The sequence below is a fragment of the Pteronotus mesoamericanus genome, unplaced genomic scaffold (assembly GCF_021234165.1).
Source record: "Pteronotus mesoamericanus isolate MK-2021 breed Mesoamerican mustached bat unplaced genomic scaffold, CSHL_Meso_final contig_20, whole genome shotgun sequence".
Lineage (NCBI taxonomy): Eukaryota > Metazoa > Chordata > Mammalia > Chiroptera > Mormoopidae > Pteronotus > Pteronotus mesoamericanus.
This window is the reverse complement of record NW_026555085.1, coordinates 37208796-37235880: the sequence shown is the minus strand read 5'-3', so window position 1 is coordinate 37235880 and position 27085 is coordinate 37208796. Positions and strand designations below refer to the sequence as shown.

General features: G+C 41.5%; 1 protein-coding gene across 1 annotated transcript in view; it reads left to right on the top strand.

The window, feature by feature from the left end:
- Nucleotides 1–23876, top strand: part of IMPG1 (interphotoreceptor matrix proteoglycan 1) — a 114816-nt gene extending 90940 nt beyond the window's left edge. The window contains exons 15-17 of the mRNA XM_054568626.1: nt 16141–16339; nt 22376–22448; nt 23814–23876. Of these exons, the coding sequence (XP_054424601.1) occupies nt 16141–16339; nt 22376–22448; nt 23814–23876 (335 nt within the window). The remainder of the gene's footprint in view (nt 1–16140; nt 16340–22375; nt 22449–23813) is intronic.
- Nucleotides 23877–27085: the final 3209 nt, after the last annotated feature.

Here is a 27085-nt window from a genome sequence, read left to right as displayed (position 1 = left end):
GCTGTGCAATAGTGAAGTGAACCTTGAACATCCTCTCGGCTTTCTGTAGACTAGCACTGACGGCAGAGAGAAAGGCCTTGGGCAAGATCCAAACAAAAAGGTTCAGCTGGGAGACACTTATCTTTGACCAAGCAGAACTTTGTGCAACTTTAAGAAAATTGCTTCCTACCTTGTAAATAGGTTCATTAAAATGACAGACTGCCCTCAGGCGCCGAGCCTGGGAGTGTTTACCTCTGAACCGGGAGGCCAAGGAGGCCCTCTGGCTCCCCTAAGAAATCAAAGACCTCCTCAAATGGGAGTAAAATAACTGCCTCTCCCCAGAACACTTCCTCAGAACTAAAAAGAAACCAGAGGTCCTTGCCAGTGAGGATCAAGAGACCAATTTCTTCAGTCAATTGAAAATGATAACAGGGATGTGTATAGGGAGAGCTGGGAAAGGATAAGGGAGGGGAGGCCCCATCCCCTCCCTTCCTGACTTCCTCGAGGAGCTCCGTTTACGGAGAGACCCATCCAACAACCTGAGAAAGTAAATGCAAGGGGCTCAGTTGAGGCAGGGGAGAACTCGGGGCGCTGCCATGGGCACAGGCTTCTCAATGTAGGTGCCACCTAAGTACGCCTTAGAAAGAGGCCAGGAAGCTGGTAGTGCACTGCCAGGGATGTATAAGCGGCCCTGGTGATGTGGGAAAAAAATCACAGAATAGCATTGCCCTTGGAGGGCCATAGTCCTCAATGTAAATCCTGCGTGATAGCAGCCGCACTCAATTCTCACAACTGAAAAATGGAAATAGTAACAGGTGTGAGGGGTAACTAAATAATAAAGTCACCCCTCACTATCCACGGGGATTGGTTCCAGGATCCCCACCCCCACACTGAGGACCACACTGAGGATATCAAAATCCAAAGATGCTTAAGTCACTTATATAAAATGGCTGGCACAGTGTTTGCATATAACCTTGCACATCCTCATGTTTACTTTAAATCATCTCTGGGTTACTTATAATACTTAATCCAATGTGACTGCTATGTAAATAGTTGTTATACTATATTATGTAGGGAATAATGACAAGAAGAAAAGTCTGTACATGTTCAGTACAGATGCAACTATTGTAGACATATACATATACTATGTAGACATAGTATACATCAGCAACAATATAACTTTTTAAAGAATATTTTCTATTCAAGGTTCATTGAATCCATGGATGCAAAATCTGTGCATACAGAGGAGACTGTATTTACAGCACTTAACACTCAACAATTGCAGTTGGCTAATAAATGTTTAGTTAATATTGCAACATTGTCATTATTAACTTGACTAACAATTTACAGTACCAGGAAAAGGTATTTGTGTAGAGGTTGGAACTGAAATTATTTTCACTGATTTCTTCTGTGAGTTCAGCTATGTACCTTTCCCCCAAGAAGCCAATAGCAGCAGAAATGAGATGGTGCTAACGTCAGCTCCAGTCCCTGCTGGAGCCAAATTTATGCTGAACTACCCAAGAAATACCCACAGGCTGCCTAGTAGACTGTGGAGTAGCATGCCCAATTTATCTTTAATGGTAGAGCAATAGGGGAACGCCAGAGTGTGCTGGACAACCTGAGAAATTACCTTACTCTATTTCTTACCAGATACTTGGAGAATGAGAAAATCTGAATTCTTAATACATTGACAATCCATAGAATACATGAATGAATGAATGAATGAATGAATGGGAGGAGTCTGCCAAGACATGACTGCAGTGAGCCAGCTAGGACATGAGTAATGCCTGAACCACAGGGCTTGAGCACAGCAGAGTTAGAAAGCCAAAAGTAGATTTTATGAAAATTAAAAATAAACAACAACGAACTTTATTCATTTCTCTATATAAATCAAAATAAATCCACTATCCAAAAGCATTCCTATTTAGAGTCTTAAGCCACTGTGTTGACCTGCCTCCAAAAGTGTTTTATCCAACCAACATGGGGGATGGGGGTGCAGGGTGTAATGAGCAAGCTGGGAGGGGCAGGTAAGGTTTAGAGGGGACTTCCTAACTCACAGCTAGGGATCCTGGCTTAGTTATTTCACCAAAAGCAAAAGATAGATTCACCCACTTAAAACCAGCAAGTGCTCAATGATTCGGACTTGACCATCTTCTATAGCTTCTAGAGCTTAATACAAAGCTATAGACATTCATCCACAACCATATAATGCGTTGATGTATAAAAGTCAGTCTCTCCCCAAAGGATCTTTCAATGTGGCCAAAGGGAGACACCTTAGAAGGATGTTGGGACCAGGTATGCCTTGTTCATTCAAAAAGGCTCTCTCATGAGTGCTTTCTCACATGCCACACTTAGTTGCACATTTCTCTGAGTCTGGGAGTCACTGACTGGTCCCATACTGAAGAAAGCTCCAGGCTCTCCTTCAAATTCCATTTCACTGAAGTCTGGTGCCTGAACAGAAGAGAGAAAGTAGTGGCGGAGATTAATGTACAGAGAGCGTCCCACGGGATGTAGTGGTTGGCAGCGGTGAGGGCGGAGCCTCCCGCAGCAGCCAGGAAGACAGCCAGAGCTGGTAAAGAAACAATTATGCAATACTTGTTAGAGACCGTCTTGATAGGTGTAGGGACCACTGCAATGAGGTCTTCGGGTGGGGGAGAGTGCGTCGACTCAACTTTGTATGCCGTAAGTGGGAATTTATAGCCAAGTGGGGGAGGGGGAAGTCGGTGGATAGAAAATTACTGAAAAACATCAGGTGTATGGGGGCATTCCGGATAGACTGGTCAAAAGGGATTCTTGAGAAAGGCAGGCCATGGTGATCAGGCAACACCTGGGGGACGGTGGCGGATAAGGAACCTGACTAGGTATCCGGAGTGATCGGATATAGAGGATGAGGGATGGGAGTCTAGCTAAACCTACTTAGCAGGATTCTTGCTAAAAGTGAACAATGAAGAGACCAACACGGAAGGCCCAAAGCTGAGGCTGAGAGGAAAATTTCAGGGGTGCCTGAGTAAACCTTGATCAAGTAAACAACCTCTGTCAACAGGGAGGTGAAGAGGCAGCACCCCAGCCACACAGGTTTCAGTGGCAGCAGCACAAGCAACCATCAGAGGGTGGAGGCTGCTGAGAGGAGGGAGGTGGCCACTCAGGAGTGAACCATGAGCAGGGACCCACTCAGACACGGGCTCACAAGCACTCCCCACCTTCGCTCTCACAGTACGCGCAGCTTCTCCTCCCTGCTCGCAGCCTGTTCCAATCCAGGCCGAGGCAGACCAGACACCCTAAGCACTCACACCGCTGCTCCTGAGCAGAGCTTATTACTTTCTTACTTCTATGAATCTGCATATCTTCTGAACCCTCTTGAACGTGAAATTTAAAATATCATTCTAAAAAAAACCTGTAGAGTTACAGTAAAGTGTTTCTAGTACTAGCTCTCCTTTACAATTTTAGTTTGGGGAAATATGTACAAAATTAGCATTTTGATTATATAAGAAATGGGTGCCTAGATTTTAAAACAAATTAAGGAAAATATGCAGATAATTTTCAGTAGGCTTTTTCTCTTTTCTTAAAAAAAAAATCTAGAACATGACAGCTCTTTTGCTCCTAATTTTTCAGTGTGACTGATCCAGTTTTTCTCCTTCTGATAGTATATCTGAGTATAAGCTGTCATGGTGATAGTCAAGCTGATTAAAATGTCCTCCTAGTGCAACCAACCAGTGCAACCAACTTATCATGCTGCCTCTCAGGTCCCTGGACCCCGAGTGAAGATAATTACTTCAGTTTCCCAGAGAACAGACTCAAATTCCAGTTGATACAGCCCCTGACTCTATCGCTGGTGCGGTCTTTCCCAGAGTCTCAGACGGGCTGACGCAGGGCAGTGCCCATCCCCCAACATGTAATGAAGGAACTAAGGGGCACTGATACTCAAAACACCAGATAATACCAGAAAGTCATTTCAGCAATACAAGACACCACCCTGATTCAGGTTTGATCTTGCCAGTATTTGCTTGAACTCATTGGCATCAGTGCAATATGTTGAGAAAACTCTCCTTGAAAGAGAATTAAGAGGGGAAATCTTTAGAGAGAACAGCAGAAGCTGCTGGAAATACTGTGTGCCAGGAATGAATATCCTGCTTTGTCTATGGGAGGGAATCCTAAGAATCTATCCTTGGAAAAAGGAAATAGCATCTTATAATTTTAACCTTTTCCCAGCCAGGATGGCCAAGTACAGCAAAAAAATAAGTGTCTGAGTATCTTGTCCCTTGGCCCTTTTCTTACCACTTTCTTGGGAGAAAAAGGAGATTAGAACTAGGGCTACACAACACTGGAAGGTCTCCCACCTCATGTCCGATGTCCCCCCAGCCCCTACTCCTAGCCACCCCTTCCTCCCCCCCAGACCTTGTCAAAGAATAATCCTCAAAATATAAAAAACATGATTGCCATACAAGTAGATTATGAGCATATGCTAAAGTTTAATGTAACTAATTGATAAGGGAATTGTTGGGCTGACAAATTGGATTTAAAGGGAATATGGAAACAGGAATTTTATATAGCCAGGGGACACAGGAGAATTATGGAATAAGACTGTGCAGCTAAATATTGTACAAAACCGAAAATACAATCATTGTATGTTGTCCATTTTTTATACTGTAATTTCTAACTTTATAGAGTTGTAAAATGCCATAATCAATAGTAAATAAGTCAAACAAAGTTATTGCCTACCTGGGTAGGACTCAGCAAAGTATTTCTCAAAGAGCTAGCTAGCAGGTATGTTAGGCTTTGTGAGCCGAAAGGTAAAATCAAGGATATTATGAAGGTGCTTATATCAATGTAAACATTTAAAACCCTAAAAACCATACTTAGCTCACTGGCTGTAGAAGTGCAGACCGCGGGCTGGGTGGGCCCACAGTTGATTCCCATTTTACTAAGGGGGTTTATTGCTCTGACAGGACAGCGAAGGTCATGTGGTCAGCTTTTCTCTTTATTTTACATGTTGGGTGATTTTTCTTAAACTATCAGATTTCTCAGCCTTTTAGTCCTGCTGGCCCTTATCTTTGCTGTTACAGAAAAATTAGATGAGCAATTAACAGTGCAATCATAATTTGGTTCTCTGTTCATTCATATAGTCAGGATAGGCGCCAGGACCCAGAGGTGAACTGAGCCCACCTCTGCATTCAAGGAACTAATATAGATACACACAGGCACATATGCACAGAGTCCTCTAGAGACACTACAATCAGCTTATGACCAGGAATGTTACAAAGCACCGAGGAGAAAGCAATTAATTCTAGAGGCAAGGGGATGTCACGGCAGGCTTCCTAGACAGAGGGCAGTATTGAGTGCACGATGCCTTGGCATATGGTGATAGGGGGCCCAGGAAGAGAAGGGTAGGGAGGAGCTATTCCAGAGAGGGTGGAGGGCAGATGCAGACATTCCTGGGAGTGGAAGGGCGCTTCAGTTATTCCCTGTGATGGCAGGTGATGGCAGCTGTGGATCCAAAGCAGGGAGCTGCGGGAGCTCAGCCTAGAAGGGTGGGCCACGCTGAGCCGGCTCAGCTAAAGCCAGATTGTCTAAGGGCCCCCATTCAATCTATTTGCATCCACTTAGATATCTTATTTTTTTTCCTTTATTTTCTTCTTTTTGTGATGATGGAATTTTAAAGTTCAACTGCAATAAAATGTTGTAAAACTCACAAAGTCTTCAAATTTAATACTGAACCATTCTTAAGGTAGTCTCAAGATTATAAAATAAAAACAGAATTTATCATTCATAAAATACTGCAAATTTGAAAAATACTTATAAAAAATGTGTAAGTAGTTACCAAGGGTACATAGATAAATTCATTTCTTAAAAAAAATTAATGCAAAAATAAAGCAAAAGTTAATAAGCTATCTTAAGGATACAAAAGTACTCCAAGAATGTTTTAGAGGAAACCAGGTTTAAGGAAATGAACATTAGGTCAATTGACCTCTGGTCTATAAAGCTGGTGTCTGGAGGCCAGGGATGAGCCCAGGGCTGAAAGTATACGTTTGTGAAAGTGGCCATTTCAACTACACAAGTTGAAACTAAAGAAGAGGTGAAAAATGGCCCAGGGCAGTGTGTAGGGGGGAGAGGAAATGAGACGTGGGAGTGGAACTGAGACTCTCCTACACTTCGTGGGGGAATAAGATTGTTGGTGAAGGGAGCCAGGAGAAGATGATGCTGCAGAAGCCAGGAAAAGAGAAGCACAGAAGAGACAGGTCAGCAGTTTCTGCAGCTGTGAGTGAACAGCGCATGGAGGTCATCAGAACCCTTTGCAAAAGCAACCGAGTGGAGTGGCAAGGGCACGGGCCAGATTGCACTGAGGCTGGGGTGAAATGGAAAAGGAGAAAGTCAACATTCCCTACCCACCGCCTGTCTTACAACTTGGAGCAAGGCGCCCACCCTCCCAGAGAGATGGGGTGATACGGGACACTGTTTTCTTCGATGGTTACACTTCGAAGGAATGGCTCCCAAGCCCTGAAGAAAAACAATACTGTCAGAAAGTTCAAGAGTGATTGACATCTCAGAGGGGCAGAGAATGAAATCACAATTACAAGGTTTCTAAACTAACTAGCAGCTGTAAGGAAAGGGAAGCCAGTGACCGAGAGTCAGGAGGCTGCCTGTGTAAAGCTTAGTTAGGCTGAGGGGGGCCTTATGGCAGCCTGGGTCAGAGGATTTAGCATTTCTTTTCTATGCCCCAATTTTATTATATTTACAGGCAATGCCCAGACAGGCCAATTATTTAGTTGCATTTGCAAAATTTGAAATAAAATCCCACCAAGTGTTTTTCATTCCTTTCCTTTTGGCCTAATGGGGGGGATAGGGGGGTGGGGAGAGGGTAGATTGTGGTAGTAATACTGGGAAGGGAAATAGCATTGAGTTCTGGACTAAAGGGAAGAAGAGAGATTTTTGAAAATCCTCATGAGATTTCTAGGTGAGTGTCATTCCACATCCAGATCAGCATCTGAATTCCTGGCCGTGTCTTCTAAGTGAGAGCAGCAATCAGGCCAAATAACACCTGCGGCGGTGCGTACAGGCGGGAGAAGGGACACACCGTTACAACTGCATGTGCTTTGCTATTCACCTTTTGAAACTCCCTGAATAAATATATCTGTGATATAAAAAGTATAAACCAATGTTAGAACTATCTGTGATTTATCAAGTGAAAAACTGAATAAATCATGGCCTGCTCAGTATTCTGCCAGCATCCCTGGCACCGGGGCTCTCTTTCCTTTAGGCTGCTATGAAAATTCTTCAGAAGCATGTAGGCCTTTTATTCTAGTTAGTTGTGCAGGTTGCAATTTTCAAATATGCAAAACTACTTATTCTAACTTATTCTCTCCTTGAATTCCAAAGAAGCCTCCTCAAAAATGGGCAGACTTCAAGGCTGGTAAATGACAAACATTGAAATTAATTCCAGTCTGGCATCCAGGATACTTTCAGCCAGAATGTAGATAAACAATCATTTTCTTTGGAAAGTCGCATAATTTAGATGTCACTCATCACAATAATGGCAATAGAACAATAATAGCTACTACTGACACTATATTTAATCTTTACTACTTTAACTGCGTAAAGAAGGGATTATAAATCCTGCCCATTGCACATCTGGAGAAACTGTGTTTCAGGGAAGGGTGACCTTTTACTGGTCACACAATCACCAAGTGCTGTAGCTGGAATTCAAAAGCAATTTTATGTGCTTCCTGGGACTCTCCCTACTGCCTTGTCATAAAAAGGAGTCTTACCAACCATCCTACTGGGTATACAGAGGCTGTTTAATCTACTTAGAAAAGGTGACAACACACTTCAGTTTAATTAACCCTAAGTGAATTGTCAGGTTCTACATTTCACCAAGCGAACTTTCCCCTAATATTGCATCATGTTTTAAGAATGCTCCCACCGGAAAAAAAAAAAAACAACCCAACTTCACTCTCAGAAACAAAAGTCCCAAACTGCCCCTTTATATATAAGCACAGTTAGCTCTGCTAGGAATGTCCCTTCCCGGCTGGGGCAGGCACAGGAATTCCTCCTGTGGCCTCCCCCCAGCCTCTGCCCTGTCCTTCCTCACACCCCATCTCCTCCGACTTGGCCCGGGCGCCTGGGTTACACCGCTGCTGCCCTGCACCTCCTCGGCCCCTGTGGATCTCCTGTTAATACCCATTTCCATGAGGGGACCCCAATGCCGGCTGCACTTGCAGATACCTTTCTCCACTCTCCAGAGGTTCAACCTGTGCCCTCATCCCACACCCCAAACACCCTGTGGTGCTCCCATTAGATGCTGCTGGAGCCCTTCATCCAACCCCTTAACACAAACCCTCCACACAAGTTGGGGCCTCAGCCCAGCTGCAGGGCCACCTCCCACAGCCCCCCCCGTCAAAGTTCTCCCTCCTTCCAGCGGCTGACCCTGGGACACTCGCACCCTAAAACTAATGTACCCCAAATACCTCAGTTTGGCAGATTCTATCCAATGACTGAGAGTGGAGATAATTCTTCAAAGGCCCATGCAGGGCCTTATGGGTATTCACACAACCACTCATATAAGAAAAAGTCACTGAGAGCCTACTCCAAGCAGTTTCTGGCGGTGGTTCTTGACAATGGTGGAGAACCGAAATGAAACCCAAAGCCGCACACATTGCATGCCCTTCTAAACTAGGAAGAACTCCCATTAATAACTTTTTCAATTCCACAAATGTGCATTAATCTCCAGTCATATGCATGGTGCTATACTGTGTGCTATTTATCACTGAATAATTATTCTACCTCTAATCCTACCCTTCAGCAATAAGCCACACGCAAAACACTTCAGCCAATGATAAAATAACATAAAATAATGAAACTAACTGAAATGTAAATTTTTTTAAGTTGTTTTAATCATTGCTTTGCATCAACAATTCGGAGGTACGTGCCAGCATGCCCAGCTAATACCCTGCACTCTTTGTTCTGGAACAACACCTGAAACAGGAGATTTATTCTTGAACAGAAAGGGTATCAGTGATCATCTGGTTTAAACACCCCATGTTATAAGGGAAAAATGAGACCTAGGGATGCTAACCTTCATTCCCGAGTCCACGACAATTGCTGGAAAGCAGACCTCCCAGCCCAGAGCACTTTCCTGGAGGCTTCAGCACTGACAGCAGGGATGAGCCTCCTCACTCCCCTTGCTGCAGACAAATTCCAGAATGTTCTCAGGCTTTGGGAGAATGAGCCCAACGGGCCCCTGTGAAAGGTGAGGTCCCTGCATTACCTCTCAGATGAACTCTCAGTAGAGGACAATATTTATTCAGATTTCTAAGCTAAGCACCAGGCACCGTATTAAAATGAGATTAATGTCTTAAGAAGGGAACTGACTAACCAAAGCTGCCTTAGGATTTCCGGGGCTCCAGGCTCTTTTGCCTTCATTAATATTAATTAATAAAAATATTTAAAATTGTATCTTATGGCTGTGTTGGTACAGAGACAAATATAATCTAGTTTGGGTTATATTAAATTTTTTCTTCTGATTTTAAAGAATTTAAAACATGCTCGTGAGCCCCTGAAAGTATACTGGGCCAAGGCTGTTGAGTCCCTTGCCCTGATGTCCCAGGCAAAGGAACGACCCCTCCTCGTCTCCCCTCCAACAAAATTGCAATCGACAAGCCTTGGTTAGGAAGTGCGGAAAGAGACGGCGAGGCCACGCCCCAGCTGCTCCCCGACTGTCGCCAGAAGCGAGCACGTGGCCGGGTTTGTCCTGGTGCTGACTCGTCGGAAATTTTTTCGCTCCATTCTGGCAGGGTGTTTGGTTTTGCTGTGCACTAGGGGCCGCAGGGTCAGCCTGCCTGGGAACTCCAGAGCCCTAGCTCTGCCTTTCTGAAATGGGAAAAAACGACCCCGTAATTTCCAACAGTTTCCCCAACCAACCAGACCTGATCTGTCCCGCAGTCGCTCAAGTAATAATGGCTCTGTCAGCTGTCCCTTGAAGCTGCTCCCGCCACCGCGAGAATTCCTTCCAGACTTCGCATTCCTTCACCAAAGCGCAGAGCGCAGTGGTTTTTAAGTCAGGCTCGTAAATTTTATCCGCTGAATCTACTCCTACTTTTTTTTTGCTATTGAGCGCCATCTACTGCACACTAGGTTTCATTACCTTGAAATGAAATAAATCGTTCCACAAAGACCCAGTAGGCCCACAGCCCAGGTGAGCCCAGGTGAAACCAGGGTTGCAGGCAAACTGAGCTGAAACCTGCTCTAAGACAGGAGTGGTCAAGGGAGATGCTTCACTACCTGACCAACACTTAAGTGTTGAGTAGGAGATGATGAAGGGATAAAGAATGGCAAAGAAATGAGAAAGAATGGTAAAAGGGCAGAAAAGCAATCAATACACATCCTCAAGGATGAAGGGCAAGAAAGCAGGGAGGGTCTAATAAAGCAGAGCTGGCAAATGCAGACTTGAGAGCCTCAGAAGCCTATTTGCAGGCTTGACAAGCTTGAGTGCACTTGGGCCCAGAAAAAGGAGATTTGAAAAAGACAGGCTTACACTATGAGGGACCTATGATCACCCCGAATTTATGAACTTCTTGATGATCAGTACCACAATCTTTTAAACTTTAACTGTAAAATGCAGGCAGGGAATATTCATATGATTTTTTTTTAATCACATGTTGGAGAGATAAAAGGCATACATCTTCCCTCAGTCAGCCAATTAGGAATACTTCTAAGGGCCTGTGAAATGTATACAGAAGACACTATATAAGCAAATCCAAGGGAGAAACTGATACAGAAACTGCTTACACTGGAAATCTCAGAACGATACATACACTTCCAGCCCACAGGGCAGCTCACTTACTCCAGGCCATGTTTATTGATACCACATTCGAAGAATAGAAACAAATGTGGAGCCCCTTTCTACAAGGAAACATTCTGTCTTCATGAAGGAGTGGTGGCGGACAATGGTTTCGAGCTTTTGTTTAGTTGGAAAAGCCTTTGTTTCAAAGGCAAGCCTGGAAGTCTGGCAGGTAAACCAATGAGAGGGGAGATGCTGGCAGGGGCGGGGCCTCCGACCCCCTGCCCTCATCCCCTGCGGGCCCCTGGGGGCCCTGAATGTCCCCTGGGGGCCTCACATTAGAAAGCTACGAGAATGATGGCAGAAGCCAAACACTGTAAACAATTACACTTACTAGCTACAATGGGCTTTAATTTTCTGACCTATGAAAATGAGGGTAGCAATATGTACTTTGTGAATATCAATAAAGACTTGTTTAAAGTGCCAAGCACAGTACCAAACATAAAGTGACCTTTAATAAATGTGAACTCCCTGTTTATACGGTAGCGCCCCCTTATCCACCGCTCCCCTTTCTGTGGTTTCAGTTACCCACAGCCAACTCTGATCTGAAAATATCAAGTGGAAACTTTCAGAGATAAAAAATTCATGTTTTAAACTTTGCGCCTTCCTGAGTAGCGCAAAGAAATCTCAAGCCATCCTGGGATGGGCATCATCCCTTTGTCCCTTGTACCCACACTCCACATGCTCCGGGCCCTTTAGTCACATCGTAGTTGCCTTGATTATCATATTGGTTATCAGAGAGAGGCCACATTCACAAACTTGTATTAAAGTATGTTGTTATAATTATTCCATTTTATTATTACTGTTGTTAACCTCTTCCTGTGACTAATTTATAAATTAAACTTTATCATAAGTGTGTATAGGGGAAAACTTAGTATAAGTAAGGTTCAGTGCTATCTATGGTTTCAGGCATCCACTGAGGGTCTCGGAACATATTCTCCCCAGAAAAGGTGGAACTAATGTATAAATAATTGTCACTGTGCTCCTGGTGAAGGTTCAGGATCGTGATCCCTGGGGCCACATCAGGGAAAAGGCCTGAAATAGAATGACATCAACGCTCTGACTACAGCCAGACTCTACATGGGACGCTAAAGACAAAGCCAGGACCTCTGGCTGCAGGATGGACCTGGACCTTTCCCACCACTGGCAAACAAGCAGCTACTGACACCACTGAACTCTCTCAGGCCAAATGCCCTGGGCTGCCTCTGTGGAGAGACTGTGGAATGTGATCTGTACAAGAGCTGTCCAAATGGGTTAAGGGAAAAAAATTAAGTGATTTTTTTCAGCAAGCAATTATAGTAAGCCCAGAGTATGCCCCTAACCATACTAGATGTTTGGTTGGTGTGGTACAGGCTCACAGAGAGACATCTCCATAGGTCCCACAAAAAAGATAATAATCTATTGAAAGGGGATGTAAGTAGATCCAGGAAGCTCGGGCAAGTAGAGACTAGTCTATACACCAGTCATGAGGACTTCACCTCTTCAAATCCACACACAACTTGATTATAACTTGAAAATATTTTTCCAGAAAATGGCATCCAATTGTTCTCTTTCTAATAGACTATTGATTTCACATCTTTTTGTCCTTACACTTCCCAAGATATAACCTTGTTCAGAACAGCACATTTAGGTTGTTGCTACATAATGTTTACATTATTAATATTGATCAAACCAAGAGCAAAGAGGAAGTTTAACCTAATTTGTTTTGTGCAAATTCCTGGGGATGTGTTAAGGAAGAGGCAAATAGTTGTATGGTCTACACATGAAGGTGTCTATCATTCCAAGGAGAAATGTCTTTGGGAGTTGACAAAGAAAGAAAATGATAACATAGGGAAAGCTTTCTTAAGAAATTTCTACTGATTAAACAGTCACCCATTGTAAAGTCACTCTCTTACATAGCGCTTCCTCTCCAGAATCAGCTCACATCCAGATCTCGGTCTTTGCCTAAAGCCCAAAGTTACAGGTATTTCTCAAAGAATGACATGTAAGAACAAAGATTGTCAACATGCCTAAAAAAATATTTTTTAAGGTATGAAAGTGGAAGCAGTATGATTTGCTTCACAAATTGTTGTAAATATGGTCACTTCTGTTATGATTCTAATTCCAGTTACCTTTATAGGCTGTGGTCCAACAGCTCCCCCTTGGGTTTCTTTGCTTCCCTGCAACTTCTCACACAGTCTGCAAGGGGATGGGGTGGGAGGAGAGGGATCCTGAGCGCACACAAGCATGATCTTGGCAACGCTCCACTGAGTTTCAGCCTCCTTATCTGCAAAGTGAGCAAATTATTCCAGAAGCTCTCTGAAATACCTTCTAGCTCTAAAATTTTATCTCATTTAAAATCTTGTGCAAGGATAAAAAAAAATCTAAAGCAACTACTTCGTCTGAAATTCTCAGTGTTGAACATTTTGAAAGGCCAAATTGATATTTCTTGAATAAATGAATCTTCCCTGAATTCCTAGGAAGGGTACACAGCAAACAAAAACCAAGCTCAGTGATTTTAAGTCTCCTACTTCTTTTCTGTAGACTAATCTTCAGTAAATAACATGGGAAAAGCAAATAATCAATAAACTATACTTGATTCAGAGTCCCCAAATTTGGATAAAGTCATTTCTCCGAACTTACTTTGTTGTATTTTGTTCAGCTTTACTGACCATACCTGGCTGCGCCAAAAGAAATTATTGCAGTGAAACAGAAAACTTTCTTAAGGGGAAACTCATTTGACTATCACACATTTCCTATTAGTCTTCAGTGTGGCAGATCCATGCATTCCATCCACCCTCCCTGTAAATACTGGCAGAAGGAACGCCTGCTTGAGTGTGGTTGTCAAGAAAGTAATATGGGTGTAATAATTTAGAGTTTTAATTTTAACATTTCACCTAAAATGTCATATTGTGTGCTTGAGTGTGATATTGTTATGTTACAGAATTACATGCTTATGATTTTGTAACAAAAGATTTTGTAATAAAAAGGGGACATCATTTGTGCTGGACCCTGTACATTTCTCCACTGCAGAGAGGGACGTGGAGCGTCTGACTGCTCCCTCGGGGCTTTTGTTCCCAAGTCTGAAGTCCTGAGGGTAGAGCTGCTGGCAGACGTTATTTGTTCACCCAGGCCCAGGGCTGAATCACTTGGGTTATTGGGGTAAATTTGAGTTGTTTCCCAAACAGTGACAAGAATGCTGTAACATGGCTGACCTTAGGACTCGTGAGGCAGGGAAAACCAGCTCACGTTAGCCAGGCCTCGTGGTCCATAAAGTGCCCTCAACCTTCAGAGAAGTACCGCTTCACATAGACTTTTAACAGGTCTGCCCTGCTGAAACCCAAAACTGTTTTCCCACACATGCTCTTGCCTTCACCTTGGGCTGGTCTCACACATCTCACCTGCTCTTACTTATTTCCCCACAAGGAGGTGCTGGACCAGAACAGTCAACATAGAGGTTCCTTGACATACTCCCCCGACAAGATGTCCCCCTATGACCTATTTACAGAGCTTCTGTGGTCAGTAAAATGGGCAAAGCAGCTATGTTCTCCAATTAAAGATTCACAATAGATACTAACTTGTTAAATGACCCTAAGAGATTTAAAAGTAAAAAGAGAAAGGGTTGAGGTTGGAGGGAGACAGAGGGAGGAGAAAACCTCATTTAGCTACTAAACATCTTTGTAGTTTTTAAAAAAACTAAGTCTTGCTGAATTGGAGTTGTGCAAATGTTCCCACTTGGGAAGTTCTGGGCCAGATGATCACTGAAATTATTCTAATTTTGAAAATCTAAAGTTCTATTTATATATATCCTAAAGTACAATACTGATCATACCACTCCATTGCCAAAAATCCAATGTGGCACCCACCTGTAAGTTCCAAACTCCTTAGCACAGCATTCAAGACCTACCAGAGCTTGGTTCTAACTTTTCCAGTCTTGGTTCCCTTCCTTGCATCCACGAGTCTCTTCTTCCATACTGGGCTTCCTGGGCTCCATCGGCTCCTGTCTGCTGCTTTCTCATCTCTGGGTCAAGTTGGAACACCTTCTGTAGTCTTTGCACATACAAATGCAATCCTCTTCACTCAGTTCAAACAATCTCCTCCACGGTGATCCCTTCTTTCATTTATATTTAGAGCTCTTATTGAGGGCTCTTATGCTAGACAAGGTACTGGGCTGCTTGTATAGCAGTATTCCATAACTTCCCCTAGGCTTCTTGTAAGAACAGCTTTATACATGGTTGCCATCCTTGCACATACCGTGTGTTTATTGAAGGATAAATGGCCAATGTGATCTAAAAGGAAACCCTCGCAGAATAGAAGGAACAATGGCCTTGAGGCCAAAGGCGATTCTGATTCTGCCATCACCACGTAGGGACTTGGGGCCATTTGCCTGAGAGCTCAGTGTGCTCAGCTTCAGAGAGAGAGAGAAAGGCTGGCAGGACCCACAAGCCTCCCAGAACTAAGTAGTCTGAGATTCTTTTGCATTACAATTCACTTTAAAAAGAATTTGAGCCAATCCTACAGAATTAAAAGTAGAGTGAAAGAGAACAATTAGTGACCAAAAAAAGAACATACCAGAGGTCTATTTGAATTTTAAGAGAGAAAAAACAGTTAATCCAAAAGAAAGAATCTCTAACATTAGGGCCTTAGGGATTATCATGAGAGGCTAAGAGAAGGATTTTTTTTTATTAGAAAATTATCCTGAGTTCTCAAAATTGTCCATATAAATGACTACAATCAACAAGAAACAAGAAATTTAGCCTTTTTCTTGATGAAACAAATTATGTTCATTTAAAGTGTTGACACTTTAAAAAACAACTATGCAATATTTGTTAAAAAAAAACTACTTAATAAGGTACATCTCGACTACATATGTTTACAGCTCATCTCTGCAGAAACTACTTACCTCAAAAATTAACAAACAAAAAATCAATTCTCAAATACAGTGGTTATCAAAATGTGCTCTCAAGATCAGAGGCATCAGCATCACTTGGGGCCTCCTTAGAAATGGAAATTCTCAGTCTCCATCCCAAACCTCTTACATCAGAAACTCCAGGGATAGAGCCAGAAATCTGCATATTATCAAGGCCTCTAGGTGCTGCTGATAACACAACAAAGTTTGTGTGTGATTATATTTGGAGCTAAATATGTTATCAACTGTGCCTGTAAACTCCTTTGTCAAAGATACAGAGACATGTTGTTCTCTTTTTACTCCAGTTTGCTACCACTACTGTACAGCCCGCTTCAAAATGGGGCAAGAGCAAACATAGTTGGTCTCTTGCCTTTGTCATCTACAGGTTCCACTGCTCAGGCCTCCATGCATTCATTAATATCTGCGCCATCTCTTACAGCTGACCAAGCAGATCCTTGCAAATTCCTGGCCTGCGGCAAGTTTGCCCAGTGCGTAAAGAATGAGTGGACTGAGGAAGCGGAGTGTCGCTGTAGACCAGCCTACCAGAGCCAGGGGCACCGGGACCACCGGGAGGAACTGGGCCTCTGTGCCCCCGGAGAAGAATGGGAGGTCATCCAGGGAGAGGGAGCTCCGTGCAGGTAGGCGGAGCACACTGACTTTATAGACCCAAGAATTTGTTATTCATAATTCTGAGAAACCTATCATTAGAATTCATATAGTCTTTAAACTCATGTTTCTCAACCTCAGTGAGCACAAGCATCTCCTGGAAGAGGACTTGCTAAACACACGTCTGGGCTCTGCTGGGCTCTGCTCCTGAATCAGTAGGTCTGGGTAGGCACTGATCCAAAAACCACGCTTGGAGACCATTGCTCTTAGCCTTTCTACAATATTTCATTAAGACTAATAAGAAAAAAAAAAAAAAAGCAGCTGTGTCAGCTTTGAGAGACTACCACATGGTCCACTGCCTCTGTCGGGGTGTGTGTGGTGTGTGTAATACATGGCTTTTTTCCTATTTGCAGACACATTAGGTTTCATCATATGAAAATTGGGAAAATGTAGAAAATTATGAAGAAAAAAGATAAAAGTCACATTAACTGCTATTATCTTTTGGTGTACATGTTTATGTAAAATGTTCATATAGAATTTTCTAAAACAAAATGGAATCAGCCTGGCTTCCTGTTCTGCAGTCAGTTTTTTTACATAGAACATTCCCCCATGCCACTAAATATTTTCTGTACCATCATTTGTAATGATTGCATGGTAGTCCATTCTATAGGTGCGCTACAATATGTTCAATCAATCCTTCCTTTCTGACAGAAAGGTTAAGAGAAGCTCTTTCAAAGGAGAAAAGGTTGTGATATAATGGGCTTCTATGCATGAATCAGACTTTAGGATATAGGTGGCCTTGTGAACAGATAACACAAACGTTTCTAATTCTTCTCCAAGTCCTGTGACACCCACGTAAGACTCACGCTGTGGACTCCGCCCTCCCTTCTGTGTGAGCCTGTCTCACCTCTCCCCATTGTGAGCTTCCAATCACACCAACATTTCCTCAGTATTAATCACCTCAGACCTATGTCTTTATGAGATCGTCCTCATTTTTTACTGTTCTCTTACTCATGCTAGTGACCACAGTCCCTAATTTCCCACCCAGTGACTCATGGCAATCTTCTTCCACACGCAATCAACAAGAAACAAGAAATTTAGCCTTTTTCTTGATGAAACAAATTATGTTCATTTAAAGTGTTGACACTTTAAAAAACAACTATGCAATATTTGTTAAAAAACAATATTGTGGAATCAAAGTACAATTAAAATTTTGGCTTAGCCCTGGCCTGTGTGGCTCAGTTGATTGGAGCATTGTCCAGTAAACTGAAAGGTCACGGGTTCAATTCCTTGTCGGGCCACATGCATGGGTTGTGGATTTGGTCCCTGGCCAGGGTACGTATGTGGCAACTGATCAGTGTTTCTCTCCCTCCCTCTCTCTCTCTATTCCACCCCCTCTCTAAAATCAATAAGCATGTCCTCAGATGAGGACACCCTTAGCAATTTACTAATCAAGTGACTTTGGATAAATTACTTCTCTAAACCTCAATTTCATCATTGGATAATGAGAGTAATAAAACCCACCTGCGGTGTTACCCCAAGGAGTATATGAAATTTTGTTTATAAAGCATCTTTACAAAGAACCTAGAGCACAGAGTTTCCCTTCAGGCAAGTGAGGATTATGATGATTCTATCAATTTTCTCCAAATTAATCCCAATTAAAATCCCAATAGGATTCTTTATGGAATTTGACATTTTGGTTCTAAAGTTCCTCTAGAAATGAAAATGTACAGGAGAAAATCTTAAAGTACAATAGTGGGGAGACTGCTCTGTAAGATACCAATACATCAAATAATATTTAGAACACTTAGGTAGACATAGAGACAGAGAACAGACTAATAGAACAAATACAAGCCCGAAGTAAACCATTGTATATTAGGGAATTTATTTTAACCAGCATTTCAAATCGGTAAGGAAAGTATGGCCTGGTCAATAATGTTTAAAGTATAACTGGCCTTCCATTCAGAAAAAATTAAAATTAGTTTCTTACTACATATAAATCAATTCTATATCAAAGATTCAAACCTAAAATCAAAACTATGAAAGTATGAGGAAAAATACTTTTAAAGAATATAGTCTTGGGCTAAAAAAGCCTTCCCTAATTAAGACACCAATCCTAGAAGACATTAAAAAGAATTCCATAGGGGACAAAACAGCCTAAAATAATTAATGTATAAATAACAAGGTGAGAGAAAAATATTTATTACCTATCTTATATTTTAAAGAATGAACATCCAGCCCTGGCTAGATGGCTCAGTTGGTTGGAGCATTGTCCCGTACACCAAAAGGTCACAGGTTTGATTCCCAGGCAGAGCACATGCCTGGGTTGCAGCTTTGATCGGTCAGGGCAGGTACAGGAGGCAACAAATCAATGTTTCTCTCTCACATTGATGTTTGTTTCTCTTTCTTCCCCTCTCTTTAAAATTAATCAACATATCTTTGGGTGAGGATTTAAAAAATAACATTTAAAGGACGAACATCCATAACGATGAGCTTCTATGCATCAATAAGACAAATATCTTATTACTAAAATGAGCAAGAAACACAGAGGTGCAATTCAGAGAAGAAATCCAAATGACCAATAAAACTGGAAAAGATTCTCAATCTCACGATAAGCAAGGAAATCCAAAAACAATATGGCAATATAACTTATTACTCATGAGTTTGGCAAAAGAAGGCCAATAATACCCAGTGTGGGTAACATCAGGGAGAACTAGTCCTAGCAAGCACTGCTGGTGGGTGTGTCAACTGCAAAAACGTTTTTGAGAAATATTTGTTATTATCTATAAAAATTTTCATTTGACTCAGATCATCTACCAGATTATTCCTACACAAATAGTTTCACTTGTGCACTAAGACAGGTGTACAAAAATGTTCACATCACCATCGCTTTGAATGGTGAAACAGTTGCACAGCCCTCCCATAGGGAACAGTGACACCGTCCATGCGAGGCGTATTAGTCACTGTGGAACGCAGCAGTTACAAGCAGTAGCGCCACACTCCCAGAGCTGCCATAGGAAAAAACCAAGACATTACGTGAGAAAAGCAAATTGCAGGGTAACAGATCCTCGTTATGTAATAAATTAGTAACAAAACCATGTAAGCATATCGGGTTCAACCACATGGCCTTGCTATTTTGATAACAAATCATCAAACATTGTATGGTTCAAACAAATATATAATTAAAAGCACAGCAAATACATCGAATAAAAGAACCACTCAGCTATGATTCCAGTTAACAATAGAAAAGAGTGGAAATGGGGTCCAAGTTTTTTTAATTATGAGAATATGTTCCTGTCTCACCTGAGTAATGTAAAAGCAAGGGGTGGGGCGGTGGGGTTGGCAGAAAGGGTGGATGAGCAAGGCCCTAGTAAGGTGACTAAGGAAGAGGGGGTTGCATGTGGCTTTTATGAACAGTCATGGATTCCATTTTTCTTTTAATCAACCCTATTTGCTACTTCAGATGGCTGGACAGTTTGTAATTTTAACCATCTCCCTTCCTTAAGAAATGCCACTGTAATGCTGGGTTGTCATAAGTGAGATCAACAGAGCAAACCCCGGGCTGATCCGGAAGTGGACAACCTTTGTGGAGGTTTGCGGGGCTCTGCCCCCAACCTGTGCCCACCTTTGGGGGACAGTTACCATGAACTCCCGGTATTCAGATACACAGGAACAAGGTGCTCCTCACACCAATTCAATTTGACAAACATGTTTGAGTGCCCTTGTGCTAATTACTACATCAGAAGCTAGGCAATAGATAAGAAAGAAGAAAGGAAGCGAGGGAGAGAGGAAGGCAGGCAGGAAGGAAGGAGAGAAAGATATTCAATTTCCTTTGAGGGGGAAGGAAATCCTTATCATGAGGACAAACCCCATCACCCCAGGAGCTGCTTCAGAAGGACCATCAGTGCAGAAGAAATCTGAGCACAGCGGTGCTGAGAGTCCCTCCTGGATCCCCGCCACCTGCTCCCCCTCCCATCAGCCATTTCTGTTCCTCACAGATGCCATCATTTATGTGACCCTGACAATTTACTGAACTGGGATCAAATGACAAATTAAGACCTGATCAATCATTGATTAAGACACTGATGTAGATAAGAGGCTTTGAAGTTAATCCCAAGGTCAAATTCGAGCTCTACCTCTAACTAGTGAATTTGAGCAACATCCCTCCCCCACCCCTTTAAACCTCAGATTTCTCATCTACATAATGGGGATAATAGGAATAAATTCACGAGTTTAGGTAAGGAATAAGTGAGATGCTCCTCCGTGTAAACTCTCAGCTGCTAGCGTTATTGGACCTGTTTGATCATTATCAACAAAAGGAAGGCCCGTAAGAAAAACAGATTCCCTATTTGGTCCTTAAACCTCAACTCAGTAGCAAATCAGTTGAGGACATTAAGTTCTGTAACTTTGTAAGCAGCGTTCTCTAAAGAACTGTGAATTGGCTGCATTTCTGTTATTCTGCCTGTGAGTAAAGAAAGAAAATAGGAAAATTACTTTGAGGTCAAGTGCCTTGCCCAGATGAGTCCATTGAGGCACAAGGGGCTTTTCAATTGGCTCAGTTATTTGTCATTCCACTGCCGAGTCACTGGCATTCATTATACTTTTACCTTTATTTTTCCTATTCTTTCTCTCCATTCAGTATTCATGAATATACTCCATACATTTTTCATTTCCCTCAATTGTAGGTATTCTGTACATAGATCCAGTTGTACTAGGAACTTACTTGGCAAAATTCCCCTAAGAATAAACAAAATTTTCATATTCAAAGGTCCCATTTTTGGCTTAATGAATTTTACTTTTACTAGTCACAATTGTCATCACACACAGAAAATGCAAGTCTGGATTTAAGAGAGTAAATTATTTGTGACTTTTCCTCTTCAGGGCTAAACATTTTCACTTTGTCCTTTAATAGGCCTCATGTGTTCCTTGTGATATTATTTACAACGATGGTACAAAGTGACACTTATGAAGAGGTTTTAATAACATGAAAGTACTTGCTTTAACTACAGTGAGATGGCAGGCTTATGCACACGCTGCACCTCAGATATGATGAGATGGGCGCAGGAGGGAACGTCCACTTTTCCCTCTAGTAGCTGTTCCTCACTCTGTTTTGAGCTTTTTCTGCACCGGATTAGAGGCGGGGAGCCAAGGCGGGGTGGAGTTTAATATAGTCCAACCCAGTTTTTCAAATCTGATTAACGGTTTAGGCCATCCCTTGGAGCAACTCAGTTTTCTGGAAATATATAGTCATGCTCAAAGATCCTCTCCCCTTCCCATCTTCTCTTCCCCAAGGTGATATCTGTATGCATTGGGGGAGGTGGGTTCTCCCTGTCTCACCAGGTCCTTTGGAAAGTTTCTCTTCCCATATTCTCTTCACGTGTCATCTCTTAGTTCTGACCCCAGCATCTGCCTATCCCCTGGTAGTCTCGAAGCCTCCAAATCGCCCAACCAGGGCTAGACCAAAAATGGTGCCTTAACTGGTGGCAGGAGGAACAAGGAACTTGTTACTCAATCTCCTAAAACTGTACTTCTCTCTCTCTTCTCTCCTCTGTCTTCTTCCCATAAAGCCCTGGGACCAAGAGATTTCCCCTCCTTCCTATAGTGATGCCTGCCTCCCTCCTTCCCCTGAAGTTTTATGGTCATCAGTAATCATGTAACATGTATACAGAAAAGTTTGGATTGATATACATCACATTTTAGAATAAATTTTATTTTGAAACTGCATGAACAAAATGTTACTACAGTTGTTTTTCAGTAATCGCAACTCAGAACTTGACTTGAAAAATAACTCCACTTTTTCCAAGATGAATTTATCATTCATCTTTTGCATGAGCTTTGTTCAATCCTTCTGAGACTATTGCCTAAGAAACAGTAAGCCAGCTGGAAGGCAAAACCCGGGAGGATGCAGAAAGCACACTTCCTCCAACTCTAACAAAGGCACTGGCAAAGTATACTATCCATTCTTACTTATCATAATAATTTTAAAGCTAAAATAGTAGCGAGTTGCAGTTGCTGTTAATGTCGATAAGCCCAGGAAAAGAGTGTCATGTTTTTGGTTTGTTCTGTAGGTTATCAGATCACTCTGAAAATCGAGCACACAAAACTAGTGTCAAAAAGTTTAAACATCAGCAAAGTAACAAAGTACACTCATACTTTTAAATATTGATTTTAATTACTGAATCTTGAAGGACATTAAAACACTTCTGGGCCTATCTCTTGTTTTAAAGAGAGATAAGTAAAAGCACTTTTCCTTTATTTGCCAGGATTTTAAATTTAGTATGTTAAGGGGGGAAAAGCCACTTTCTGGTGCAAGAAGGGTAGAGAAGACTGGTATTAACTAAAATGTGTAGACAAAACAAAAAAAAAATAACAGAAACAATCCAAGTATCTTATAATATTCTTAACTTTTCTTATAAAAATGTCAATGCACTTCAACATGGTTGAAATTTTCATGATGATAATTTCCTGGAAAGAATCATTTTATGCTTATTCTTGTAAAATATCTTTTTTTATTTCAAATAATCAGTTAAAGCAAAAATATGTAGAAAGATATATAGAAGAAATAATTTGTGAACAATGAGTAACTTCAAAAATTCCTAAAAGTTCATCCTCAGATAAGTGTTCCTTCCAGTATCCTACATACCACTTTTAAATTACTTACCCATTCATCAATGTTTTTGCTAAAAAATTACTTTTTTACAAAGGGAAATAACTTATCTCTAATCAGGTAAAACAGCCTACTTTGAGCTGTTTCAAAATGATTTTGGGGAAACTGTCTTGGATAATTTTTAGGCTGAAATTACCTAGTTTCAAAAATTATACCTAGTTTTTTATGGTAAAAACGACTAAATGTCAACCATTGTCTGCTCTACCTGAGATCAACGGTGTTAGATGGACACAGGTCAAAGCTTGCACTAGAAACAAGTTCTTACAGTCAATATACAATCAAGATACTGAGGCAATCACACCAAATGCTAATGCTAATGCTAATGTCATGTGTCCAAGCACACACTGAGAATAACGTGAGCCATTCTGACTTCCTGCAACAAAGAGAGTTAGGAAAGTTCAGACTCAAGCCATAAAATGACAGTGGGACACAGGATCTAATGTTAACAAAACAGCCAGGATGAAGCAAACGCTAAGTCCTGAAGAGCCAAGTAGAATTAATAACCACAATTCAAATGAAGCAGCAACATGGGATAATAATGTCTGCTATGGTTGCAAGGGAACATGATGACTTTAAACCAGCGATCTGCTACCCCTGCTTCATGAGATCAACCTGAGAATCTCAATAGGTTTGAGAAGAGATGGAATATACTTCTAGTAGGTTAAAAAATTAGGGACATTGCGGGGGGGGGGGGCAGGTGCATCTTCAACCTTTCAAAAAAAAGATACCCTAAATGGCAAGCATATTCTCTCATTTATCAGCAAAGGTAATTTTGTAATGAACCATTGATTTGACTTTTGATGGCATTTCTTCAACTCTTAAAATTATTTCTCTTCCAGGTAACCAGGAAAAGAAATTCTGAATTACTGACTGCAGGATATGAAGATTGGGAAAGAAGTTAAAAAACTGAAAATGTACATATTATCATTTAATCGATCTCAAGAGAGATGGATTGCTTTCTCAAGGAAAACTGTACCCACTCTTGTCAAAATTCTGAAAAGATGGTCAGGCTTATTCACAGGTGTTCAGAAGCCAGGCTTATAGTCAACACTGAGAACCAGCACACAATGTTTCAAACAGAGAATCACGCACTCAGACAGGTACATTCTGAAGAAAAAGAAGCGTCTTTATCAAAACCCAAAACACAATCAGTGAAACCTTTCGGCTACTCCTGGGTGATAGCGAAGGTAGCATTAAACCAGGTTTGCTTCCAGCTGCCCTTAAAATATTACTCATAGATCATTTACAAGTGCAACTAGATGGAGTTTTTGGGGGTAGGGTGAGCAATATATCAGGAAGCTCTTCATGTTAGAATGTACATAAAAGTTGACTACTTGTGCGAGGAGATGCCTGTTTCTAAATGCATGGATGCATATAGTATGTAAGCACTGGTGAGGGTACATATGCTCCATACTTCAATGTGTATAACACACACACACACACAATTTCATTTCTTAGACACATTAGTTTTATAAGAAATTATTGCTTATGTGCTAGATTGTTTTGATGCCAATTATTTCTGGTTTTTTAAAAGAGAAAATTACTGGGCTTCAGATACACACCATAGAAAATCTCTTCTTGTTACTGCATACAGCAACTTAAAGGAATACACTATACTAGGGGGTGGGGGTGATAAGGTTGTACTTTGTGACATAAGCAATTCCCGTTTCCCCCCACAGATGAACCGTCTTCCTATAATCCATTCATTCCATTACACTAACTCCAGCGTGTGTTTAGGTAGATTAGCAGCAAGGTAATCCAGTTCAGCCAGTTTTTAATGTGCTATTTAATGAAAAATGAATTCCTCTGTTATCTTTTCAAATATTCCACTATCAAATACATTTGCTGCAAAATCTTAACTTCAATAAAATGTGAGCACCATATATTCATTGACTTATAATAAAGTGGCTATTAGTGGCTGTGTTTCAGTAGCTATTCCTTGGATTCGCTTTATGGATTACATTGATTTTTAGCATGATTTTAACGCTGCTGAAAGATAGTAAAATATTATACATTGACATCAACATTTTAACAGTAAACTTTAAAAATAAAAACAAAATGTTTCCCAATAATAGAAACAATCTTTAGGGAAGTGGTATTTGTCCCTGGTTACAAATCCTTGAGAACTCGGGTTGTCATAAATGCAGATTTCATCCTTATTCCCACCCGAATCCTCCCCAAAAGTGAGGAGCTATGGTAACTGACAAGGAGTTCAAATTGTGATATGGCAATGCAGTGCCTCAAAGCAAGGAAGGAATGGCAACAAGAGATACACCTCCCGCCATGTCCCTGGAACTTTCCAGAGGAAAACATGCTTGTTAGAAGCGTAAGTCGACCAAAAGCTCATGGGAAAAAATTGCATCATAAGAGGATATGAAAATCTAATATTCTCATCTCCCATAATGTGTCCTCCACTCTCGACAACTCGGTTGTGTTCTAACTACTGCAGAGAAGGTAGTTTTTGATGGGGAAAGAGAAATAGGTAAATTCTCCATTTTCCGTGGGAAGCAACTGCCTCTCACTCTTTGGATCATCCACTTCTTAGACTGGTCTTTTCAAACCAGCCAGAGAAGAGCTGCTGAGGTCAGACGGCTTGAGCCTCTTCATACTCTCAGAAGACCCACCTGGATGGTGAAAGGTTCCTGACGAGAGGTATTAAGTAGCCTAAGCTGTATGTGAAGGACTCTTCTTTGGGTCTCCATTTTTTACATCCTGTGTCATCTCACAAGGGAGCTGGAGGAAGGGAGCCCAGATTTAGTTTTTCTCTAATCCGGGTAAATGGGAAGTTGTGGTTCACATACCTGCTTATTTCCTGGCTAAAAAACCCACAGGAGTTTGGGGTCAATTATCCAAGTCCCTTGCCCCTTCCCACAGCCGCCAGCATGGGGTTTCCAGCTCTAGTGACGGTGTGAAGCTTCAGAATCCCAGACTTCTCAAACTTACACCATCTGAGACGTGGGGCAACACGTCCAACACTTACAGCTTTTTAAAACAGAAAATGCCCTGTAACTGTATTAAGAGCCCAAGATGCAACAGGAAGTTCTATGTAGAAAGCATTTATTATTTTTATTTCCAGTACATCCGTATTTTAGGAAAGTATCAGATACACATTTATAAGGAAATGAGGAAAAAAAGAGGTAACAGTTGCAGTTAGATGGATTTTCAAAAGTGAAAAGACAAATGGCCAACTAATAAACCTTTTTTTGAGGTTTGAAGGTGAGTTACAAATTAGGATTAGAGATTCTCTTATGGATGTGTATTTTTTCCGATTACCTCTGGAAAAACGTATTGAAAAGGATGACCACCAAAAGTATGACAACTTCCTTCACATATTAGGTCAGTGATGGGGAAGGAAGGATACACTAATGTGAACTGAACTTAATTATATTTAAAGATCTGGTCCCACATAGGTAGGTTCTACCTCAAGACGTATCCCTGCTTGATCCCTCTACGAGGCTTACATATAGAATGTCATTTCTGTATGCTAAGAATTTATACACCACGTCTCTCTTGATCCAAGGTTTACTAACCATAGCTTCTGCTCTTATATATAATTCATTCTAAACTTTGGCAAAGATCTAGAAATGCTTTGTCACTTAAAATGCATCGCTGTTTTCCACCGTGGGGTGTGGCCCTCAGAGGCACCCCCTTTTCCTTCTCCTCCACCACTGCTCTTCTCTTTCCCTTTTCTTACAACTGTTTCCTCCAACGTGTCCTTATTCTCATTTCTCAGATATGCTCTGTCCTGTTCTCCTTTGTTAGTTTATCTTCTGTGACAAATAAAAACTCTCAACGCCTTTTACTGCTGGTAACGATAGAGAAAGCCTGTCACGCCTCTGCAGCTGTGGAACGACAGAGGAGCACCTCGTCGTTCCTCTGTTGTTTCTCATTTTGATTCTTCTCTACATTATTGGAGCAATGGCACTTATCTCTCTTTCATGGTCTAGAACTCCATTATTTGACCTCTCTGGATCTCTGTTACCTCTTTGGTAAAAAGAGGTAGGTCTACCGCTAACATTATATTAACTGACTGAGGCATTCAATAAATATTTATTCTACTGACCCAAGTACTCTTATATTACTTCAGGTAACGAAACCAAAGATCTACACA